Consider the following 22,775-nt stretch of genomic DNA (forward strand, 5'->3'; position numbering starts at 1 on the left):
GCCTCGGCTTCATGATCTGTCCTTCCAGTGAGCACTCAGGGCTGATTTCCTTAAGAATGGATAGGTTTGATCTTCTTGCACTCCATGGGACTCTCAAGAGTCTCCTCCAGCAACTAGCATCCAGTTATTTCTGTAGTAAGAATTGGCGTGGTATCTTCAAGATTGGGACTAGAAAGCCACATGTAAATTCAAGTTCTGTTTCTAGCCCTTAGCCGCTAGTGAGTATAACTACTCTTAAAACCGTTTTTATTGTGTAGGGAAATGTTATGAGGGAATTGTGATGCCTGTGCACCTACTTGGCTTGCTGATACAACAGCAATCCGAAACCACTGATTTAAGAACGACATTGAAAGGGGTCTTTATTTAAGGCTCTACTGCTTAAATTTAAGACGTGTTTGAATGGAGTGCCATCTGTTGATTTGCGTCCTAGCGTGAACTTGGCTTGGAGGAAGAGTTCTGAAGTATTCACTTTCACTTCTGCTGAACTGCTTACCTTTTCCAAACCACGGACTGTAGTTTAACACTCACTATGGTTAGTTTCAGCAAGCCAGACTAATCGCCTGTGATTTGAAGCTGGTTTGCTTTGGCACTAAACATAAATGGTGTTAAACCATGATTCCTAGTTTAGATGTGTGCTTCCCCTTCCTTCTTCCTGCATGAGCAAGCCCAGGTTCATTCAGGTGGCATTAAATCATGGGTTAGCATGTTCACATGTGGCCATTGAGTGAATACTTTGGGAAATGCCTTTTTGACAGTTTTCTATCTGCTGTGCAGCTTTCCCCACCAGTTCCTATCACTTGAGAATCTGGAAGCAATGCCTCAGTGTAAGAAAAGTTTCCAAACAAATCTGTACATTAAACTGTGAGAAGAAAGCATGGTTGTAAAATTCTAATTTAAATCCACAGGGCTTGAAAAAACTGAATCAAATCTGAAAACGATTTTGTCAAGGGACATCAATGTTTCCGGATACCACAACAGACACAGTAAGTAAAACCATTCACATTTTGAAGCCTCCTTTCGTTGTGTGGGATTGGCATGGCAGTATAGATATGTTCAAAATATCTAACTCAAATCATGCTACAGCAAGAGATGTATTTGTGTAATGTGATATCTTCTCAATTGATGACACAGACTCCCTCTCAGCATAAAGCATTTGTTTATGCCAGCCAATGAAATTTACTAGTCTTGCATTGCCTTGTGTGTAACCCAAGTTCTTTAGTGAGAATTTTGTTGTGAACAGGTATAATAACTGACACCACAATTGTGTGTTTAAGAAAGTCCCATTTTGTTCAGTATGGCTTACACTCAGTTTAGAGTGCATAGAATTGTGATGGAAAGTACTTAATGAAAATATGTGGCATTATGTAATGGATTTGGAGTGTAAAGGCACAAAGCTTATATCTGGCTTTTTTAATTCCTCGGGGGACATTTCTTTTTCTTCCATCCTTCAGTACAGATGTGTTACTTTTATTTTTAAAAGGACCCTCTGTGAAGTAGCTTAGGCTTACAGGTAATACTAAAATGGTGGATGAAGAAAAGCCTAGGTATAATGAATTGTGTTGCATACTCTATATTATGATTTAGGCCAGTGTTCCTTTTAAGCTGAGAAGGAGTTCCTCAATGGGAGACTCAGTACAGTGGAACCTTGGTTCTCAAATGCCTTGGTACTCGAACATTTCGGCCCCCGAATGCCAAAAACCTGGAAGTAAGTGTTCCGGTTTTCAAACATTTTTCGGAAGCTGAACATCCGATGCGATTTTCGGCGATTGCTTCTGGGGCGCCTGTGCCAATTGGAAGCTGCGCCTCGGTTTTTGAATGTTTTGGAAGTTGAACGGACTTCCGGAACAGATTATGTCCGAGAACCACGGTACCACTGTAATTGTAAACAGGCCATACTGGGAATATGGTAGAATTACAGTCGTGGTTCACGTGTTGAGGCACAACAGATAGGTCCAGTGTCTTGCTTGGCGCGTGGCTTCCTAGAACATCCCCTAGAACCTTCCATAGTATGCATGGTTTCTATGACAGATATTCATTGGAAGACAAGTCAGTGTGAAATGTTTCCTTGCAATAGAAAATATGAAGACCACCTATTTACATAAAATAGCAATAAGAGTTGGAAAACCAGGCTGAGTGTTCTGAGGCATTTACAGAGGATAGTATTGAGTGTGCATGTTTTTAGCAGTCGTAATGCCTCAGGGATTTTAGAAGATGTCTGGTTTGGACGGACATGGGCAGATGTAGTCATGGATGCTGGAGAGCCAGTTGGCTTTGTTTACCAATGATGCGGTCCCACGATTTCAAGCAAATAAGTGTTTGGAACATTGCGAAATGCTGCATTGACACATCATTGCAAAACACGAATGTTGGCTCACAGATATCCAATGCCAGTGCAGAAAAGTGTATGACAGTAGAAAGAAGAGAACTGGCATTTAATTTGGACTGTGAAGTTGTCTTCTGTAAAGAGATAAATAGGGGGTATTGTCTTCTGTTTTTAGGTGAGAAGATGAGTAACTACGATTCAGAAAAACTGAAGTTTGTGATAGGTAAAGGTAAAGGGACCCCTGACCATTAGGTCCAGTCGTGACCAACTCTGGGGTTGCGGCACTCATCTTGCTTTATTGGCCGAGGGAGCTGGCGTACAGCTTCCGGGTCATGTGGCCAGCATGACTAAGCCGCTTCTGGCGAACCAGAGCAGCGCACGGAAACGCTGTTTACCTTCCCGCCGGAGCGGTACCTATTTATCTACTTGCACTTTGACGTGCTTTCGGACTGCTAGGTTGGCAGGAGCAGGGACCGAGCAACGGGAACTCAGTCTGTCGCGGGGATTCGAACCGCCAACCTTCTGATCGGCAAGTCCTAGGCTCTGTGGTTTAACCCACAGCGCCACCCGCGTCCCACAAGAAGTTTGTGATACTTGCTCATAAATCCAGAGAGAGAGATATTACAGTAATTAAGCTAAAAAGAGATGAAGGTATAATAGAGTGGATTAAACATCACTTGGAACAAACAGTTTGGAACAAGTGACACCCAGATTTAAAGGGTTGTATCCCATTGCTGTGCCAGTGGACTTCTGCTGATGCAACAGGGCTCCTTATTTTGGAGGGTCCCTCAACACTCTGGATCTAGGGGCTGCAGAGAAGGTGATGGGAGTTCCTTTGTGGAAGCAGAAGACTGCAGCACAAGAGGAACAGCAGCTTTGGATACAGTCCAAAGAGCTTTGGGATAGTACCAGGGTTAAATATGAAGCAGCCCCATACTTCTTTGGTTCATCTGGCCCACTGTTTGTTTTGACTGGCAGTGGCTCCCAACATCTGCAGTTGTACAAGGTACCACTGCATAAGAGAAAAACCAGCAACATACAAAACAAACAAACAAGCCATTGAACAAAAGCAGCATCAAAAGTTTCAGAAGTTAATAATAATAATAATAATAATAATAATAATAATAATAATAATAATTTTTATTTATACCCCGCCCTCCCCAGCCAAGGCCGGGCTCAGAGTGGCTTACAAGCAATAATAAAAACAAGTTGAATGATTACAACTTAAAAACAAAATCAACATACAACATTAAAATATTGAAATATTAAAATGTAGCCTCATCGCAGGAGGAGAAGGAAAGGAAAAAAGAAAGAGGGAGGGAATCCAAGCCAAAGGCCAGGCGGAACAACTCTGTCTTACAGGCCCCGCGAAAAGAAATCAGATCCTGCAGGGCCCTGGTCTCATGAGGCAGAGCGTTCCACCAGGCCGGAGCCAGTGTTGAAAAGGCCCTGGCTCTGGTTGAAGCCAATCTAACTTCCTTAGGGCCCGGGACCTCTAGGGTGTTGCTATTTATGGACCTTGAGGCTCTCCTTAATGCCCAGAATGTCAGCAGATCTGTTGAAAGGCTTGGGAAAATAAAAAGGCACCTGGTACCAAAAAGATGTGTGTGCCAAATGAACTTGTGTACATCATCAATTGATGCTGCAACCGTGAGGTGAATACAATGGTGCTGGTTCACATGAGGTCATTGCATTGTGTTTGCTATACAGCGCATGCTCTTGATTCATCTTTGCTATGTAGGTTCAGTGTGATACTTTTCCTTCTTGTGAGAGTTTGTGTGCAAGGCATGTTGAGCAGTATAGAGAATAAAAGGGTCTGTTCTCATGAAAAATTAGTCCATTTGCGGTTGGTTCTTAATTATGTGCCTAGGGATATGGAAAAGATTTAGAAAGTAAGTGAAAATTATGGATATATTCAGAATGGTGTTCTGATCCCAGTTACAGTATGGACTTCATTAGGCAAGTCTTTTATCCTAAAAATAAAAATGTCCAGGGTTCAAATTAATATACTGGAAAAGTCAGCCTTCATTATTTCATAGGATTATATAAGTTTGGCTCCTAACTTTTGGTTCTGTGAATGGAAAGAACTGCTTACAGAAGGAGGGTTGTGCTCATGAAAGAAGAGTTGCACTTGAAAAAGCCCTTCCAGGAGTGCAAATCTTCTGTGAAGAGAGCAAAAAGTTAGGATCAAAGACATCAGGTTGGATCGAGACTTAGTTGTGCTTATAGTAGACCCTCTGAAATTAGCGGGGCTGAAGTTACTCATTTGCACCACTGATTTCAGTAGATCTGGATCCAATTATTGGCGTATACAGCAATAGAAATGTAAAGTTTTACTTTGATCTGGAAGTGGTTTGAAATTTAATAAGCAGATAGTGGAAAATAAACATTTTAAGATGTCAGTGCATCTGTTGAATGTTTTGAAGTGGACAAACTTCAGATTTCACTAGGTTGATCCGTGCATCTATAATTATTGGCTTTTTGTTCTCTTCCTGTTTACAAAGAACCAATGCACATATCATAAATTTCGTGCATGAACAGGAAGCTACCATTGAGAAAGGAGCTTTTAAAAGTACAGAAGGTCTCTCAGGGCACTAGCTGAATTGCTCTTGAATTATGCATACAAAGAAATGCAGTAATAGGTATCAAAACCCGGTGCTGTTTATACTTGCACTCGGCCTTCGTGCCAATCAGGAGAGTCAGATTTTCTTGTTCTGTTTCTGATTTTATCCTCTCCCCCAAGGATCAACATTTTACATATCCCTGTTGAGACTAATGTTGGCCCATGTCAGAAACAGACTGCTGGACTTAGAGGAAACTTCCATCTGATCCAGCGGGGGCAGTTCTTATGATCGGGATTCAGCGTATAATCATTGGCTGCAAAAACCGCATTTCATATTGTTTCTGGAAACAGTTGCCTGAACCAGAGTTGTACATGATAAGGATATTCAGCTTCTAAGTGGGTATGAATGTTAAAGCAAAGTTGGAGAACTTTTTTTCAGCCTAAGGGGCTTGTAAGCAACCATCCAGGAAACCAGAGGCAAAAGCGACTCAACATTTATACAGTAGGTTGAGTAGGAGAAAACAAGAGCTTTCTATACACATGGTCCCCACCCCTTTTCACATTTCTCCATTCAGGCAAGCAAGAGTCATCATCACTGCTCAATGACTCATTCTAGCCAGGCAAAAGTACTCAAGGGTGTTGAGCAGTGCTGGTTAGGAGCATGTCCTGGGGGAATCTTAAGGGCCAAATAAAGGCCTAGAGGTCTGCATTTGGCTCCTGGCCTGGGGTTCCCCAACCCAGTGTTAAGGGGTAAGGTAAGCATTAATTTTAGTGTGGGTATCTGATCTATATGTGGAAGAGAATATGCATATGGCTTGGATCTCGGAACAGATTGTTTGGAACAGGACAGGTTTATATACTTCATTGTACCTGGACAATTATTAGTTTTATAGTGGTATTTCTGAAGACTGTGTTCAAAGCCAATACACCCATTTTCATCTGTAGCAAATATTCATTTACTGTGTTTATATGGCTGTGTATCAACATACGTTTTCTGGATGGCTTAAAAAGAAAGGTAAAGGGACCCCTGACCATTAGGCCCAGTTGTGGCCGACTCTGGGAGTCTGTGGCCGACTCTTGCAGCGCTCATCTTGCTTTATTGGCTGAGGAAGCCGGCGTACAGCTTCCGGGTCATGTGGCCGGCATGACTAAGCCGCTTCTGGCGAACCAGAGCAGCGCACGGAAACGCCGTTTACCTTCCCGCCGGAGCAGTACCTATTTATCTACTTGCACTTTGATGTGCTTTCGAACTGCTAGGTTGGCAGGAGCAGGGACCGAGCAACGGGAGCTCACCCCATCGCGGGGATTCGAACCGCCGACCTTCTGATCGGCAAGTCCTAGGCTCTGTGGTTTAATCCACAGCGCCACCCGCATCCCTTTCTGGATGGCTTACACACACACACACACACACACACACACACACAAAATACAGTATTAAGATGCAATGCAACAATAAAACAATACAAATAGAAAAATAGAGCTGGGGAGAATCTCTTCTTTTCTGGCAGCATATTCCATGTTTTTACTGTTGTGGCTTTTTTGGTTTTTGTTTTTTTTTTACAAATATATATCTTTCCCATTGTAACATGATTTCTTGCTGTCAGAAACCAAACTTGTTTATATTTTTGTCTTTCTCCATCAGTGTATGTGCTTAGGCTTTTATGCTATCTTTGCCATTCCCCCTATTCAGTCTTGCCCTCTGTTATTTCACCAGGACTTTGTGGCCTGCCTTAATCATTTGGGTAGAAAGACGAAGGTTGAAGGTAGATGACCAAGTAGGGTGATCTGCGTTATTTTATCATGGCTTTTCATTTTCCCTTTCTTTAAGTACTTTTAAAAGACATAATGTCTTTTGTCTTTCAAGAACATAATGGAAGTAACACACAGTGGCTTCTTCAACAGTTAGGGCAGCAAAACAAGAACAGTCTTTGTGAAATATAGAGGGTATCAGTGAATAAATATGCTTATGTAATGGGCATTTTGGCCGCTGATAGAAGAGCAAAAGCCACACAGGTATAAGGCAAGTATTATGTGTACTCAGCAGCGCTTAAAATGCCCTTAGCAAGTTCATTCTTATTGCTCAAACATGCATAAACCGAAAGGGATAAGGCAAGAGAGGACACTGTGGAAGGTAGGAGATGAAGACTGATAAAACAGCTGGGGGTTGGAATAAAATTCTTGCTGTCCAGCCTCTTTCCTGAAACACTGAAGCTCCAAATTTACACAAATAATGTATAAAAATGAATGTGATCATTATTTTGGCGTGTGCTTACTTGAATTTGGGGCAATATGGAGAAGCTAGGTAATCAAGATAGAATGGAGCACAGAACTGTCGTTTAGCAGTATAAAAAATGGAGGAAAAAATTGACTTCTTGCAAAAAAAATACTTGGAAATTTTAATTGGAGAGATTGGTTGGGTATTTAAGGAAGGCACGCTATAAATGTTAACATTATTTGTTTGTTTGTTTGTTTGTTTGTTTGTTTGTTTATTATAAAACAGTCTGAACTTCTTGCTAGGAAGCATGCATAAATCTGTCACAATCTGACTGTTGAGCAGCTTTAGTGGAGCACAGTAATTGATTTCCCTTGACTTAGACCCTCTGACACCAACTTCTTGTGTTTCAGAACTCTGAAAGTTAACTGGAGGCAAGATGGATGCTACAGTGATATTACCTATTCTGAAGAAAAAGTTAGCCTTCCTTTCAGGTACAGTGTCCTTGTTTTTTATTCAGACTATTCTGTTTCATTGAGATGTGTTGTTACTTGATTCCTTCCCCATCCTTCCTGATAAAGTGCCACAAATATATTGTACACCTCATCTATACTGAAGCTCAGGCTGTTAGTTATTGTGGATACTTGGAAAGTAAGTTTTTTTCTCCATCTTGGATGATTAATTGTCTACAAGTTTTGCTTTGTTATTTTTCACTTAATGTATAATACTGATAAGTAATGTGAGATCAAGGATCTGCTTACACCTGGCTGGTAATTAATTCTAAAAACACAGGAGGTTCCTGACATCTTTTTCTCCAGACACTGACCAGAATGAGATTCTCCCTCAGGCTAAACTACTTGGATGTCTTCTCTTATGATGTGTTTGACTTTTTAACTGCTTAACCTTTGAAATTATGCACTGAGAAGAGAGCTGACTTGGTAATTTGAAAAGCTGTGAATTTCTGGTTAGTACTTGATAAATTTTGTACTACTGAAATTAATGTTGGACCCTGGAGTGCTGGCTAGCTGCCTAACTATCTCGCTGGCTTTGTTGTAGAGAAGAATTGTTCCCGTAAAGCAGGTTTTTATTTGATAATTGAGACCTCGTTCATTCCTAATCATTCCTTTTGAGCACCCGGAGAAAGCTTTCCTTTCTCCCTTAGAACAATATATATATTATTAAACATTTTGTGAAATATGATCTAGGTTTAGCATTTGCTACATTGTAGTCCTAGGAAAAAAATCCTCAAGGTTTGCATTATATCTGATTACTAGTTCATTGCTAAATCAGCACATCGTGAAACTCTGTCTAAGGGAATAACTCAACTACCATTTATACTTTTGTAGTCTTTAAGGCTATGGAAATGTGTAACTGGTCCCTAAGTGCTCATTAATAGTTGTAAAACTTACTGCATATTCAGAATTACTGCATATACTAAGAACTTTCTCTTGCCTTCAAATGTCTTAGCAGATAGTTATGTAGTTGATTATTCACCGTATAGGCTTAAGGATATGTTGCTGAAGTAAGAAGTTGACTGCATTAAATTCACATATATATATATATTTGTGTGTGTGTGTGTGTGTGTGTGTGTGTGTACATGCTTAATGGGGCCCAAGCCTTGCCAGCCTCTATGAGCCAGCAGCACATTTTGAAATGTGTGGGTGCCAGTCACAACATGGCTGCTGTAACGGGTGTAATATAACAGCTTGGCTGCTGTAAGGGGCATGGTGTGAATGAATGAATGAATGAATGAATGAATATAAGGTGGCAACAACCACACTCACTTCCTTGCACTCTCACAGCACACACCACAGACACACATGCATCTCTCTCACAGACCACAAATACGCAGACCACACAGTCATACTCTTAGCTCAGTTGGTAGAGCATGTGACCCTTAATCGCGTGGTGGCGAGTTCGAGTTGGGCAAAAGATTCCTGTGTTGCATGGAGCCTTCATCACCTCTTGCAACTATGCTTGTTTCTGCCCAAGTGCGTTTCTCTCACTCACAGAACATCTGCCCCACAATTCGGAAAAGTCCCTTCACAGGCAAAAGAAGTGCCTGCCATTTCTAAACAAAAAATCACAGTGCTTACCAACCTAGTGCCAGATGGCACCATGATGCCCAAGGCTCCAAGGAAGGCCTTCCTGGGCACCCATGGGTGAATGGTTGGCAATCCCTGCCTTAAGAATTGTCAAGGTGTCAGGTGTGGGCAGTGGCATTGGTCATCCCTGCTGCCCAGCCTCTTCCCTCCACTGAAAAAGAAGGGGCTTGAGAAGAAGTGATGGCTCACCTGGTCTACTCCTAATTACTTTAAAACTGTTATGGGATTAAGCACTTGGTTCTCTCCAGCCCCATCTTTAAAAATAAAACATTCCAGCCTCATAAGTAAATGCTTAAAATTTTAACTGCACCTCAAAGCAGGAAAATTCCATTGCCAGCAACAGGGTTTATGTCCAAGAAATATGGACAGAATTGGACAAGTGGAGTTTTTTGGGGGGGAAAGGGCAGAGGAGGGCATTGCCAAAATACTGCTTTGATTTCTGATAATCAAAGTGAAATTTCTTTTAGACTCAGTTTTGGAATCCACATAGCAAACAAACAGAAGCTGACATGTTATAATTGAGTAATAACTCATTAATAAACGTTACAGAAAATGAGGAGCAACAATAGAGTAAAGGAAAGAATTTACCAGCAGGGCATCTCTTTCCTGGCAGAGAATTTTTACAGTAACTTTTCCTGGCAGCCATTAAATGGATGTTGGGCAATCATTTTAATTGCAACTGTGAAATATTTCACCTGTTGCAAACGCTTAACTTGGCATAAGCTTTTTACTGATGTCTTTAAAGGCTATTTTCAAATCATATATTATTAATATTTTGCTGGGTTGCATTCATTGGTGGGTGTGCACTTGCAGAATGTGCTTCGGATCATACAAGGTTGGGTACCAAATCTCCACTGATCCCCCTTACTGACTGCAGCCCTCTGTGACATGTCCCATTAAGTTCCAGATGAGCTATCAACCCTCAGGAGCAGGTAGGTGGTTAGGGGATCAGAGGGCAAAAGCCACCAGTGGATACAACCCATTAGTTATTATTTGGATCTAGGGATGCTTCCAGATGGGTACTGGGTGCTCCTTGTGAATGCACTTTACAGTGGTACCTCTAGTTACGAACTTAATTTGTTCCAGAGGTCTGTTCTTAACCTGAAACTGTTCTTAACCAGAGGCGTACTTTTGCTAATGGGGCCTCTTGCTGTTGCTGCGCCACCAGCACACGATTTCCATTCTCATCCTGGGGCAAAGTTCTCAACTAAACGCTTCAGGATACAAACTCCCGACGCTTCAGGTTACCGACTCCGCTAACCCAGAAATAGTATCTCGGGTTAAGAACTTTACCTCAGGATGAGAACAGAAATCGTGCGCTGGCGGCGCAGCGGCAGTGGGAGGCCCCATTAGCAAAAGTGGTACCTCAGGTTAAGAACAGACCTCCAGAACGAATTAAGTTCTTAACCCAAGGTACCACTGTATTTTGACTGCATCCACACAATGTTGTTTGCCTTAAAAATGCCAACGTTCATTCCCACGCCCCCAATCTAATCCAGATCTCCCATTTCTAAGAACAAACATGCTCTTGTTGGGGTGTTTCTCCTCCCCCAGCTCTGCCAGCTAAACTGCCCACCCACTGCGAATGGAGTAACAGGAGCATCACTCCATCGGTGCTGCAGCAGAACATCCAAAGTGAGATGTTCCAAAGAAGATTGGAAGAAATTTAAGGACTATTTACAGAAATATTGTAAAATTAAAGAATGTTGAATGATGTTGGATTGAAATTAAGGGGTTTCCAGCTGTAATGATTTGAGATAAGGATTTGCTGAGTAAATAATTTGAATTGGAATACAAGAAGGGGAGGTATGAGAGGTCAGGGAAATATGTCATTGAAAATTAAGTATTGAGAACTGTATGTGTTTTTTTTTCTTTTTTCTTTTTTCTTTTTGTTTGTATAAAATTGGAAACTTAATAAATATCTTTATATAAAAAAAAACAAAGTGAGATGTTCCAAGGGCAGGCAGTAGGAGGGACTGAGGCAATTTAGGGCTCATTGAATCTCAATTCTCGAGCCAGTTTCACTGCTATCATGTGATGGATTCGGGCTCAATCATTGACCGTCTACAACCTGACAGAGTGGTTTTCCTTTCTTCTTAGAACCATGTTTGATTTTGCTATAAGCATGCTTAAAAAAAACCACACACACAACTTTTTCCAAGCTGGATGGATGTCCTTCTAAAATAGTGTTTTTTTCCTATTGTTAAACTCTTGCATGAACCTTTTTTTACTCCCAGAAGCAAAACCACGTGAAGGCCGGGGGGGGGGATGTCCCATTGTCCAAAAAGTGCATATTAAATAGGAAATCATGATTGCAAATGGTGCAACAAGGAAGGAAAGTAACTTCTCCTTAAGAGGGCTCAGCTGCTTCAAGTTAAAGTATGAATGTGATCTTTGTATTCTCCTGAACAATGCTGAGTCATTTCCTCTTCACCTGCTTCCTTTTGTGTCCATTTATTCTTGGCTGAGTTCCTATTCTGTGGGAGAAGTACTGTAATGGCAAACTGTTTGCAGTTTCTGATGCGAAGGCTTGGAAGCTTAAGTCTGGAGAAATCTCAATCACTAGCCTACTTTGTTGATTATTGATCGAGGAAGAGGAGATTGATAGTGTGAGGGAGACTTCCGCATCTCTATACTAGGTGTAGCAAAAGATAATACAGTTGTACCTTGGAAGTTGAGCAGAATCCGTTCTGGAAGTCCGTTCGACTTCCAAGATGTTCAGAAACCAAAGCGCAGCTTCTGATTGGCTGCAGGAAACTCCTGCAGCCAATCAGAAGCCCTATTGGACGTTCAGCTTCCAAAAACAGTTTGCAAACCGGAACAGTCAGTTCTGGGTTTGCGACGTTCAGAAACTAAGCTGTTTGACTTCCAAGGTATGACTGTAGTGGTAAGTAAAGGTAAAGGGACCTCTGACCATTAGGTCCAGTTGTGACCGACTCTGGGGTTGCGGTGCTCATCTCGCTTTATTGGCCGAGGGAGCGCCGGCGTACAGCTTCTGGGTCATGTGGCCAGCATGACTAAGCTGCTTCCGGTGAACCAGAGCAGCGCACGGAAACACCGTTTACCTTCCCGTCACACCGGTACCTATTTGTCTACTTGCACTTCGACATGCTTTCGAACTGCTAGGTTGGCAGGAGCAGGGACCAAGCAACGGGAGCTCACCCCATCGCGGGGATTCGAACCGCCGACCTTCTGATCGGCAAGTCCTAGGCTCTGTGGTTTAACCCACAGCACCACCCACGTCCCTGACTGTAGTGGTAGGGACATGAAAAATAAAATCAGGTTTTGTGTTTACCAGTATTACTATTCATATATGGAAGTGGACCCCATCTACATGTTTTGAAAAAGCCGGAGTCTTGTGCTAGGAGCAGTGGAGATAGGCCCATTAGGGCAAGAGGGGCTCCGCCCTACCCAAGTGCCCAGTAATTTATTTATCCTTCCACAATCCATTTCAAGATCCCGGATATTTCCCCTTCAATCTTGTGTTTCGTAGCCAATCCGCGTTCTCACCACGCAGCTAATCTCAATCCAAAAAGATTGCTATGATTAGACGATTCCACCCATCCGTCTTCCTATCATGTATACCAGCTCTTTGTTCTGGCTGGGCAGTTTTACGATTACCACAGCACTGTGTTGAGCTCATCCCAATGAATTTCTTTCTTCAAACGCCATAGAAATGTTTCCAGTTATGCCAAATCAGCTGCTGCAAAGGATATAGAATGATTTTTGTTCTACATACTAGCCATTACAGATTGCTTAATGAGCCATTGAGTTCACCTACCAATGAAGTCAGAAATGTGAGGAAATAAAGTGGTTGCAAAAATAGAATTCCTTTTCCTCTACTTCCTTATAGAACTTTATAAGTCTTGAAAATATATCCTGTGCCTTGCTAAAAAATCTACTTATACACAAAGCTGCTTTAACATAGTTTCTGGTGAAGGTTAGAAATGGAGATTATTAAATCGTCAGATTGAATAAGCTGTACTTAAATACATCTCAGAGATGTATTTCTCTGAGATGCTGGTCCTCTGCAGCCTCGGTATTGATCCATATATGGCAAGCTGTAGCCTCTTTCTCTTGCCAATTTATGATTTATCTAGTCATGGAATATACTTTGTTCTCAGCTACAAAAGGCTTGGAAACTGTCCCCCTCCTTAATTTAAAGTTTAAAATTAGTAATGGATGAACTTGTTTTAGAGGGTATATATATTATTTACTGAACAATTTACTGAATTTTTATACTGCCCTGTACCTGGAGGTCTCTGGGTGGTTCACAGAATAAAATCAAAATATAAAACCACAGAATACACAATCAAAACAAAAACAACCCAATAACGCCCCCCCAAACCCCACAAATTAAAAGGGCATAGAATATATGCATTACAGTGGTACCTCACGTTACATACGCTTCAGGTTACAGACTCCGCTAACCCAGAAATAGTACCTCAGGTTAAGAACTTTGCTTCAGGATGAGAACAGAAATCGTGCGGCGACAGCAGGAGGCCCCATTAGCTAAAGTGGTGCTTCAGGTTAAGAACAGTTTCAGGTTAAGAACGGACCTCCAGAACAAATTAAGTTCTTAACCCGAGGTACCACTGTACATCTTTAAGCAGAGCAAAGCACACCCGACGGGGGATTTTTACCACTCTGGGGAACTGTGTGTAGCCCCAGAGAAGCTTTATAGCCTTGGGAGAGAGGGAGCTGTGGAATCCTTGAGCATATCTCACCAAGCGCTAGGAAACTTCTCCAACAAAAACACCCTGTCATTTTTGCAAAGGCTTCCCCCCCCCTAACCTTTTAGGTCTATGGTAAGTCCCAAAAAATTTTCCACCTAGAACCCACAGTGTTTTAAAATGCAAATTACAGTTTTCAGACATTTAGGAGGTTTTTCTGTTGCTGAGTGGTTGGTCATCGTCTTCTGCTAACCAAATAGCTATTTTGGGTTTACACATTTAACAAAGCTTTGCCCTTTTAATTTATTATCTATACTTTTTTTTTAAAGTTACAAACCAGCGTATAGTTAAAAGCATCAAGTATGTAATGTGATCTCAATTTATGTTCTTTTTGAAGCCTATAGGGGAGAATGTGCATTTCATTATGACTGAGTTGTGCACAACATAATATAATAATAATAATAATAATAATTTATTATTTATACCCCGCCCATCTGGCTGGGCCTCCCCAGCCACTCTGGGCGGCTTCCATAAAAACCAAAAATACAGTAAAATATCACACGTTAAAAACTTCCCTGAACAGGGCTGCCTTAAGATGTCTTCTGAATGTCAGGTAGTTGTTTATCTCTTTGACATCAGCTGGAAGGGCGTTCCACAGGGCGGGCGCCACTACCGAGAAGGCCCTCTGCCTGGTTCCCTGTAGCTTTGCTTCTCGCAATGAGGGAACCGCCAGAAGGCCCTCGGCGCTGGACCTCAGCGTCCGGGCAGAATGATGGGGGTGGAGACGCTCCTTCAGGTATACTGGACCGAGGCCGTTTAGGGCTTTAAAGGTCAGCACCAACACTTTGAATTGTGCTCGGAAACGTACTGGGAGCCAATGTAGGTCTTTCAAGACCGGTGTTATATGGTCTCGGCGGCCGCCCCCAGTCTAGCTGCTGCATTCTGGATTAGTTGTAGTTTCCGAGTCACCTTCAAAGGTAGCCCCACGTAGAGCGCATTGCAGTAATCCAAGCGGGAGATAACCAGAGCATGCACCACTCTGGCGAGACAGTCCGCAGGCAGATAGGGTCTCAGCCTACGTACCAGATGGAGCTGGTAAACAGCTGCCCTGGACACAGATTTGACCTGTGCCTCCATGGACAGCTGTGAGTCCAAAATAACTCCCAGGCTGCGCACCTGGTCCTTCAGGGGCACAGTTACCCCATTCAGGACCAGGGAATCCTCCACACCTGCCCGCCTCCTGTCCCCCAAAAACAGTACTTCTGTCTTGTCAGGATTCAACCTCAATCTGTTAGCCGCCATCCATCCTCCAACCGCCTCCAGACACTCACACAGGACCTTCACCGCCCTCACTGGTTCTGATTTAAAAGAGAGGTAGAGCTGGGTATCATCCGCATACTGATGAACACCCAGCCCAAACCTCCTGATGATCTCTCCCAGCGGCTGCATGTAAATGTTGAAAAGCATGGGGGAGAGGACAGAACCCTGAGGCACCCCACAAGTGAGAGCCCAGGGGTCTGAACACTCATCCCCCACCACCACTCTCTGAACACGGCCCAGGAGGAAGGAGCGGAACCACTGTATGACAGTGCCCCCAGCTCCCAGCCCCTCAAGACGGTGCAGAAGGATGTTATGGTCGATGGTATCAAACGCCGCTGAGAGATCCAGCAGAACTAAGAAACAGCTCTCACCTTTGTCTCTAGCCCGCCGGAGATCATCAACCAGTGCGACCAAGGCAGTTTCAGTCCCATGATGAGGCCTGAATCCCGACTGGAAGGGATCCAAATGGTCCGCTTCTTCCAGGCGTGCCTGGAGTTGTTCGGCAACCGCTCGCTCAATCACCTTGCCCAAGAATGGAAGATTTGAGACTGGGCGATAGTTGGCCATCGTGGCCGCATCTAAAGATGGTTTTTTAAGAAGCGGTTTAATAACCGCCTCTTTCAGCGGGTCTGGGAAGGCTCCCTCACGGAGGGAAGCATTCACCACCCCACGAAGCCCATCGCCCAGTCCTTCCCGGCTAGCTTTTATAAGCCAGGATGGGCAAGGATCCAGGAGACAGGTGGTTGGTTTCACTCGTCCAAGCAGCCTGTCCACATCCTCGGAGGTAACAGATTGGAATTGATCCCACTCAATTTGACTAGACAGAACTCTAGCACTCTCCCGCCCCGGCCCTGCTCCCACGGTGGAGTCTACTTCTTCCCGAATCTGAGCGATTTTATCTGCAAAAAACTTTGCAAAATCATTGCAGGAGAACATGTGGCCCATACTGGGCCCCGATGTTGCAGGTGGTTCCGCTAAATTGTGAACCACCTGAAAAAGTCTCCTGCTGCTGTTTTCTGCAGATGCAATAGAGGCGGTGAAGAAATTCTTCTTCGCCGTCGCTATCGCCACTTGGTAGGCTCGACGTTGAGCTCTAACCTGTGTCCGGTCAGATTCGGAATGAGTTATCCGCCACCGGCGCTCTAGCCGTCTCAACGATTGTTTCATTGCCCTCAGATCCGTGGAAAACCACGGGGCTGTCCGGGCTCCATGCAATCGGAGAGGGCGCTTCGGAGCCAAACAGTCAATAGCCCTGGTTAACTCCACATTCCAGCGGGCCACCAGGGAATCAGCTGAAAGGCCATCAACATGGCATCAACATGGCATCAATATCCTAAATAGAGTGTCTTGAATGATTATTTTGATGGCGAATCTTTTGGCAATTTAGGTTATGTGCTTCAGTACACTTGTGAAGAATTAAACAGAAGTTAAGCCTGATTTGGGAAGCTGTGATTATGTCCGCATATAGCTTCTATTTTAGTCCAGTATCTCATTCACTTGCGTGTACTTTTGCTATAATACATCCATAGAAAAAGGACACGTATCATATTTCATTACAATATTTTTCAAAAACTGTTCCTTTTTTCTATAATAAAAGAAAAACGGTTTTAGTGCCAATTGGTTAATAGTGAATGTTATTTTTAGTTCAAACTAACAAATATTTTATTTATTTTACAGGTGGGAAGGATCGAAGAAGTGGCCTCATTCTGACAATTCCATTATGCCTTGAACAAACAAATATGGATGAGCTGAGTGTTACTTTAGACTACCTGCTAAGCATACCAAGGTGAGCATGCCCTTTAAAGCATCAAATAATATCATTTTGCTTCTAAACTAAATGGTTTTTTTGATAGATACCACCATATTTTCTTGAGGGGGGTGTATCTCATTATGTGATTTGTGACTTAAATAAAAACTATTTGGAAAGCTCTTGGAAAGAGCAATGAGTGACTCGCTAAAGTTTAAGCAAGTAAATAGATGATGATATATGTCGTGATAACTGAACTATGCCTTTTTATGTTTTGAATATGTGTCTTTTTTGCAGTGAAAAGTGTAAAGCTAGAGGATTTACCGTTATAGTGGATGGTAGAAAATCTCAGTGGAATGTTGTCAAGACTGTTGTGTTAATGCTACAGGTAAGATGCCTTCATGAATCTGTAGTGAAGAATTGAGTTCTGTGGAGGTTAATCTGTCTGTATTATAAGACATTGTCGTGCTTACTTTCTGGGAAAGTAGACCTTGTGTGATTTTACATGTTAAAAATGTAGAGTCTGATTTTTAAAACATATCAGCAAATCATGGTACTTTGATACTTTTGAAGCTGAAGTGAGTCTTGAGCTCTTTGCATGTAAAGGGAAGAGTTGATGACCTTTTCATTTGCAGTTTGCAACGAATCAGTTTCCTATTTTGTCCAACCATGGTTTGTAGGAACTGTGACAAACCAACGTTTTTAAAATACTGCTTTGTGAACAAACCTTGAGAATAAGCTTCCAATCTCTCACACATAAGGAATTCTGTGATCCTGAGGATGTCCACAGCTTGAAGAAAGAAAAAAACATGGCTTGTTGCTGCCTCTGAACTGAGTTGTAGTTTGGGAATTTTTTTGAAAGCGTTTTGATTCCCTGGTCTCAATTCTCAGTTTCAGTAAGGCTGCTGCAGGTATAAGTTAGTTTTTACACCATCCCTAGAAATCCTGGAATTGCCTCTAACAGTGCAAACCCATAAAGGAATAGGATTGGGCTTTGACGTTTATTATCTCAACTCCATGTCATTTCTTTTTTCAATTTCTATAATAGCATGTGCAATTTCTCCCTGGTATGGCTAGGTTTTAACAGGGACTGAACTTCATTGTGCCAGGTCCTGCCTTTTGGATCACTTGGCCGATGGCAGTCTTGCTGGAATCATCCCTGGTTCTTTTTAATATGGCCTTTGCAATATGGTGTGTTGTTTTTTTGTTTTATAAACCAGTTTTTATTGACATGTTATTGGTGCTTTTATTGTTGTTTTCATAGTATTATGTTTTTATGCTGTGTACCACTTTTGTTATATTTTCTGTGAAAGTACATACATAAAATTGGGAAGAGGGAGCAGCAGGTGAGGCTGCATTGGAGATACAACGCAAGAGTTGTTCATTATTATTTATTCTACTTGAATGAACTGTCCTCTACTTGAATGTTGCTATTTCTAAATAGACCTTCGTTAGAAAGCACTTGGCTTTATGAAAATCTTTAACAGATGTTGCCTTAATGAGATTTGACATTTTGACCCCAAACCATTTTTTGTCAAGTGGCAAGACATACTGCTTTCTTCCTTTTTAGTTCTGTATGAATGCACTTTTACAGGAAGTGTGCTGTCAAGGTCATTGAATAATAAGCACTTTGTTCCTGCCGTCTGTCTATTTAATAAGTTGTGTGTGTTTCCTCATAGAGAGGCAAAATTATGAAGGAACTTGACAGGCAGAGGAAACAACTGTGTATCACAAGGAATTTTTAACTGTTTTCATTTGTGAAGAAAGGCTATCCAGCTGCTTAAATGGGTGGAATATAGAATCTAAACTGCATAAAGAAGACTGTCCTTACCATATACAGTCGTACCTTGAATCCCAAACGCCTTGGCACTCGGGACGTTTTGCTCCTGAGCGCCGCAAACCCTGAAGTGACTGTTCCGGTTTGCGACAAGTTTTTTGGAACCCAAACGTCTGATGGGGCTTCCACAGCTTCCGATTGGCTGCAGGAGCTTCAGCCAATCGGAAGCCGCGCTTTGGTTTCCGAATGTTTTGGAAGTCGAACGGACTTAAGGAACGGATTCCGTTCAGCTTCCAAGGTACGACTGTAATCTGTCATATAGAACAAATCATCTTATAGTTGATACTTAAATGAAATTCATTCAGTTTGAAGGCCTTGGCCTCTTTCAAAAGAGACATTTATCAGACTCTCATATTGAGATGCTTCACTTACCTGGGAATAAGTCCAGCTGAGCTCAGTGAATCTTGCTCCTGAGACAGACATGTATAGGATTGCATTGTTAGTGTATGTCTTGGGTTGCTTAAAACTTGTCTTTAAGGTACCAACTTATTACCAGTTACTTTCTTAGATGTGTTGAGTGGTCCATGAAGACCATCTAGCTCATTGAGGTTGTCCACAGGTTCTGATAAGTGCCAGATTTGCTATCACCACTGTTTCTGTTGCTTGACTGCTAGAAAGTTTCCTGTACATCTAAATTCTATCTGTGCAGGTCTAGGTTACCACACAGTAACTAATGAGTTGTATTTCATTTAAGGTTTTGTATCTTTCATCTTCTTAGAACGTTGTTCCAGCTGAGGTATCACTTGTCTGTGTAGTAAAACCGGATGAATTCTGGGACAAGAAGGTTACACACTTTTGCTTTTGGAAAGAGAAAGATAGACTTGGCTTTGAGGTATGTGTGTCTGCTTTTTCATTTGTCAGATGTGAACACCAAAGTTGCACATGCAACTGAGTAAAAATTGATCACTTATAATAGCTACTAATCTACAATGCAATTACCGAATGATTCATTTGGCTTCGCAATAAAGCTCACTACAGTGGGTTTGCAGTACTTTGTTGTATTAGTTAGTAAGTGTAATTAGTCTGATCATTAGTTCAGACATGATCATTAGTTCAGACTTACCACAAGACCTTCAAAACATTTTCAATGATTATAGAACATTATCACTTGAAACATAATACTTTATTGCCATGAATTTAACTAACTCCTGTTGTTAACCTATATTATAGTTACTCAGAATATTTAAGGTGGATTTTAATTTGTCTGCATTACAGTTTATTGTAACTATTTCTCACTGAACAACTCCTTGTGCCAGCACTTTGTCTTTTGATATTAAACAAGTGCAAAAGATTTGGACAGATCAAGAATTGAAGCATGTTGGCTTCAGACAGATTCAAGTCTTGTTCAAACCAAATCAGGACTTCTCTGGCAGACTCCAAACCAAAGCAGGGATTGCCAAAGCGATTTGGGGAGATTCAAATGTGCAGACATTGTGCCTGCTAAAAGCAAAACTTTTATCTCCAGTATTCTCTAAAAGGAAAATGCCAGGGTGGGGAAAAGATGAGGGAAAGTTCCTTTTTGACTGTCAGGTCCCACATTTAATCAGAGAGAATGGGTTGCGTGTGTTGCTATGTTGTTGTTTTTTACTAGAGCTGTCCAATCACAGTGCTTTGGGGAAGGGATGCTGAAAAAATATATTGCTTGTTCTTGTATGTTCTGTTCTCTTTGCTAGTTTTGTTAGTGGTGCTTGCTTGGCAAATGCTGAGCATTCAAGTCCTTCTGCCTCTATGCCACATATCTGCACATCTACTCTTGCCAAATCAGCTTTGAACTTTTGTTTCCTTGAGTTTCAGTGGCATTTTGGCAGCATTCAAGCCTGAAGCTTATTTTTTTCATTGATCATACCCCTTAGCCCCGGCACTTAGCCTTCTGAAATTTTGCAATCCTAGGGGCCTCTAGGATGCAATTTTCATAATAAAATTGGTTCCCACAAAAACACAGGGAGTAGAGTCCTTTTTTGTTCTCTCTTCACACTTACCCCACCCCTAAAAATCAGTTTTGAAGATGCTAAGCACAAAACCCCATGGAACTATTGGTGCATAACTTCATGGGCTTCTTACTTGGAGAACCTTTCTTATGTACGTTCCCTTCATACAAACAGAACAACAGGCGAGATTCAGTAAATCCTTTATAATTACCCCAGTAGGTTGCAAAGACCTAAAGTCTGTCTCTGCAGAAAAACTGTTGCAACTACCCTTTCGACATGTGACATGATGGATGCTCTTAGAGGATACTAAGAAGCTTGCAAATTTTATCCACTTCTGTCAGAAAAAAGATGTTGGGCTTCCTTTTTTAAGGTGCCTAGTCAAAAAGCCCCGGGACCTGTATCTCTTTAAATTGGCAGGGCTTGTGCACTTGCAAGGGGCTGCTATGCCTGTGAATTTCACCTAATTTCATAAAAAAAGAATAAGAAATACAAACATTAATAATAATGAGCAGGGAAGTCGTAGCATTTTTAAAAAATCAAACTTCCACGTAATAGTGAATGGGGGAAGCACAAAGCTTAATTTATCTGAATCTGGATTCAGACTCAAACCTAATTAGATTGTTTTCTGAAATGCTGAATTGGGTCTGACAACATCTGGAATGCACCATGTTGGCTACCCTTGTCAAAGTGAAATACATATTTTGAAGTTGTTTTGTGGAGGTTTATCTAATGTCATCTGGGCCCTTGGTTTGCTTGTAATAATTGTAAAAATGGCAACCTTCTGTAGGTTGAAATTTACTTTTGATAAATGTTTTCCCCTATGACTGATCTGTCTCCTACTATGTCTTGGCACTGACAATTTTCCAGACATAATTAACAGAATGCTTGAAGTAAAAATCTGATGTACTAATGAGCCTGGGATAATATCCAGATTCTAGCACTTTTAAGAAATGTGGGCAGTTTTTATTATTTGACTTGAAGGTCTAATTCAATATCAGTCACTTAATCATAAAAATGTATTCAATTAAATTTATAATGGAGAGGCTTTTAATTGAGAATTTTCAGTGGCCATGTGGATAATTTCTGCTGCTGTAGCTGAACCTCAATTATGAAGATAAAACCTTGTAAGTTTAAATTATACAAAATGACTGCACTGAAATTTGAATGTGTTGGTTTCCGTAATTGAGTTCCACTATAGTCTGTTGAAAATGCAACAGGAAACTAGGGAACTAATTGGTGTGGTCTTTGTCTTCATAAGAATGTTACAAATGGATGTGATATGTTCACAATAAGGGATTTTCATGGCTTGAGTATGAACTTGTGACTGCAGTATAAATAGAAAGAAAAATGCTTTCACCGGACCTACTTTTGTGATGTTTGTGTAGATAAGCTTGCTGAGGTAATGCATTTCATATCATCTAGTACAAAAGTGTATCCAATTGTTTTCTAGTGTAAGAAATGTCTATTCAGAATTAAGTCCCATGGGTATTGTCTTCAACAACATCCATGGCTTATCCAATGATGGCGCAGTCATTAACAAAATTGACAACTGCAGTGATTTTACGAAATTTCCATTTCTTTCAAGGATAAAGAGCTTGCTTGCTATTTCAGCAGAATTTCATTAACATGGGCGGAATTGCAGCTGTCTGTAGATATGAAGCTCTTGGTAGAAAGAAGTAAAACCACTGGGGAACTGAATAGAGCAGGGTTAAGCCCTATCACCACCGTTCTTGCTAGCCATGAATAGCACCATAGGGGTGGCCATAAGAAGCCAAAAGGGAAATAAGAGCCCTCAGGCATAAATTATTGATGCTGTTTGTCTGTGCCACCATCTGTCCAGTTATATCTTGATTCTCAAAGAAGCTTCATCTTTTCACTATAAATTGATATTGCACCCAAGTCTGTTGCCAAATAAGCCATTTGCACTCAGGTGTTTTTTCTTTTTCTTTTCACGATTCTCCCCGCCCCAAAAATTAATGCAAGAAATGGAAACTGTAGTATCGTATATAGCCTTCCTGTTGCTGACACTAAAGCATCTTCACATCTTGTGAAAGGAAGGTATAAATT

At 41.6% G+C, this 22,775-nt stretch overlaps 1 protein-coding gene across 3 annotated transcripts in view; it reads left to right on the forward strand.

Moving 5' to 3' along the window:
• Nucleotides 1-905: 905 nt before the first annotated feature.
• SESTD1 (SEC14 and spectrin domain containing 1) overlaps nucleotides 906-22,775 on the forward strand; it is a 50,127-nt gene continuing 28,257 nt past the window's right edge. The window contains exons 1-5 of one of the 3 annotated variants that reach the window (XM_053409690.1): nucleotides 906-983; nucleotides 7,512-7,592; nucleotides 16,874-16,982; nucleotides 17,241-17,331; nucleotides 19,499-19,612. In XM_053409690.1, coding sequence (XP_053265665.1) covers nucleotides 7,538-7,592; nucleotides 16,874-16,982; nucleotides 17,241-17,331; nucleotides 19,499-19,612 — 369 coding nt within the window. In that variant the 5' untranslated portion in view covers nucleotides 906-983; nucleotides 7,512-7,537. The remainder of the gene's footprint in view (nucleotides 984-7,511; nucleotides 7,593-16,873; nucleotides 16,983-17,240; nucleotides 17,332-19,498; nucleotides 19,613-22,775) is intronic. The other 2 variants (XM_053409680.1, XM_053409697.1) reach the window with 2 other exon arrangements.

Source organism: Podarcis raffonei, chromosome 1, assembly GCF_027172205.1.
Source record: "Podarcis raffonei isolate rPodRaf1 chromosome 1, rPodRaf1.pri, whole genome shotgun sequence".
NCBI classification, from domain to species: Eukaryota; Metazoa; Chordata; class Lepidosauria; order Squamata; family Lacertidae; genus Podarcis; species Podarcis raffonei.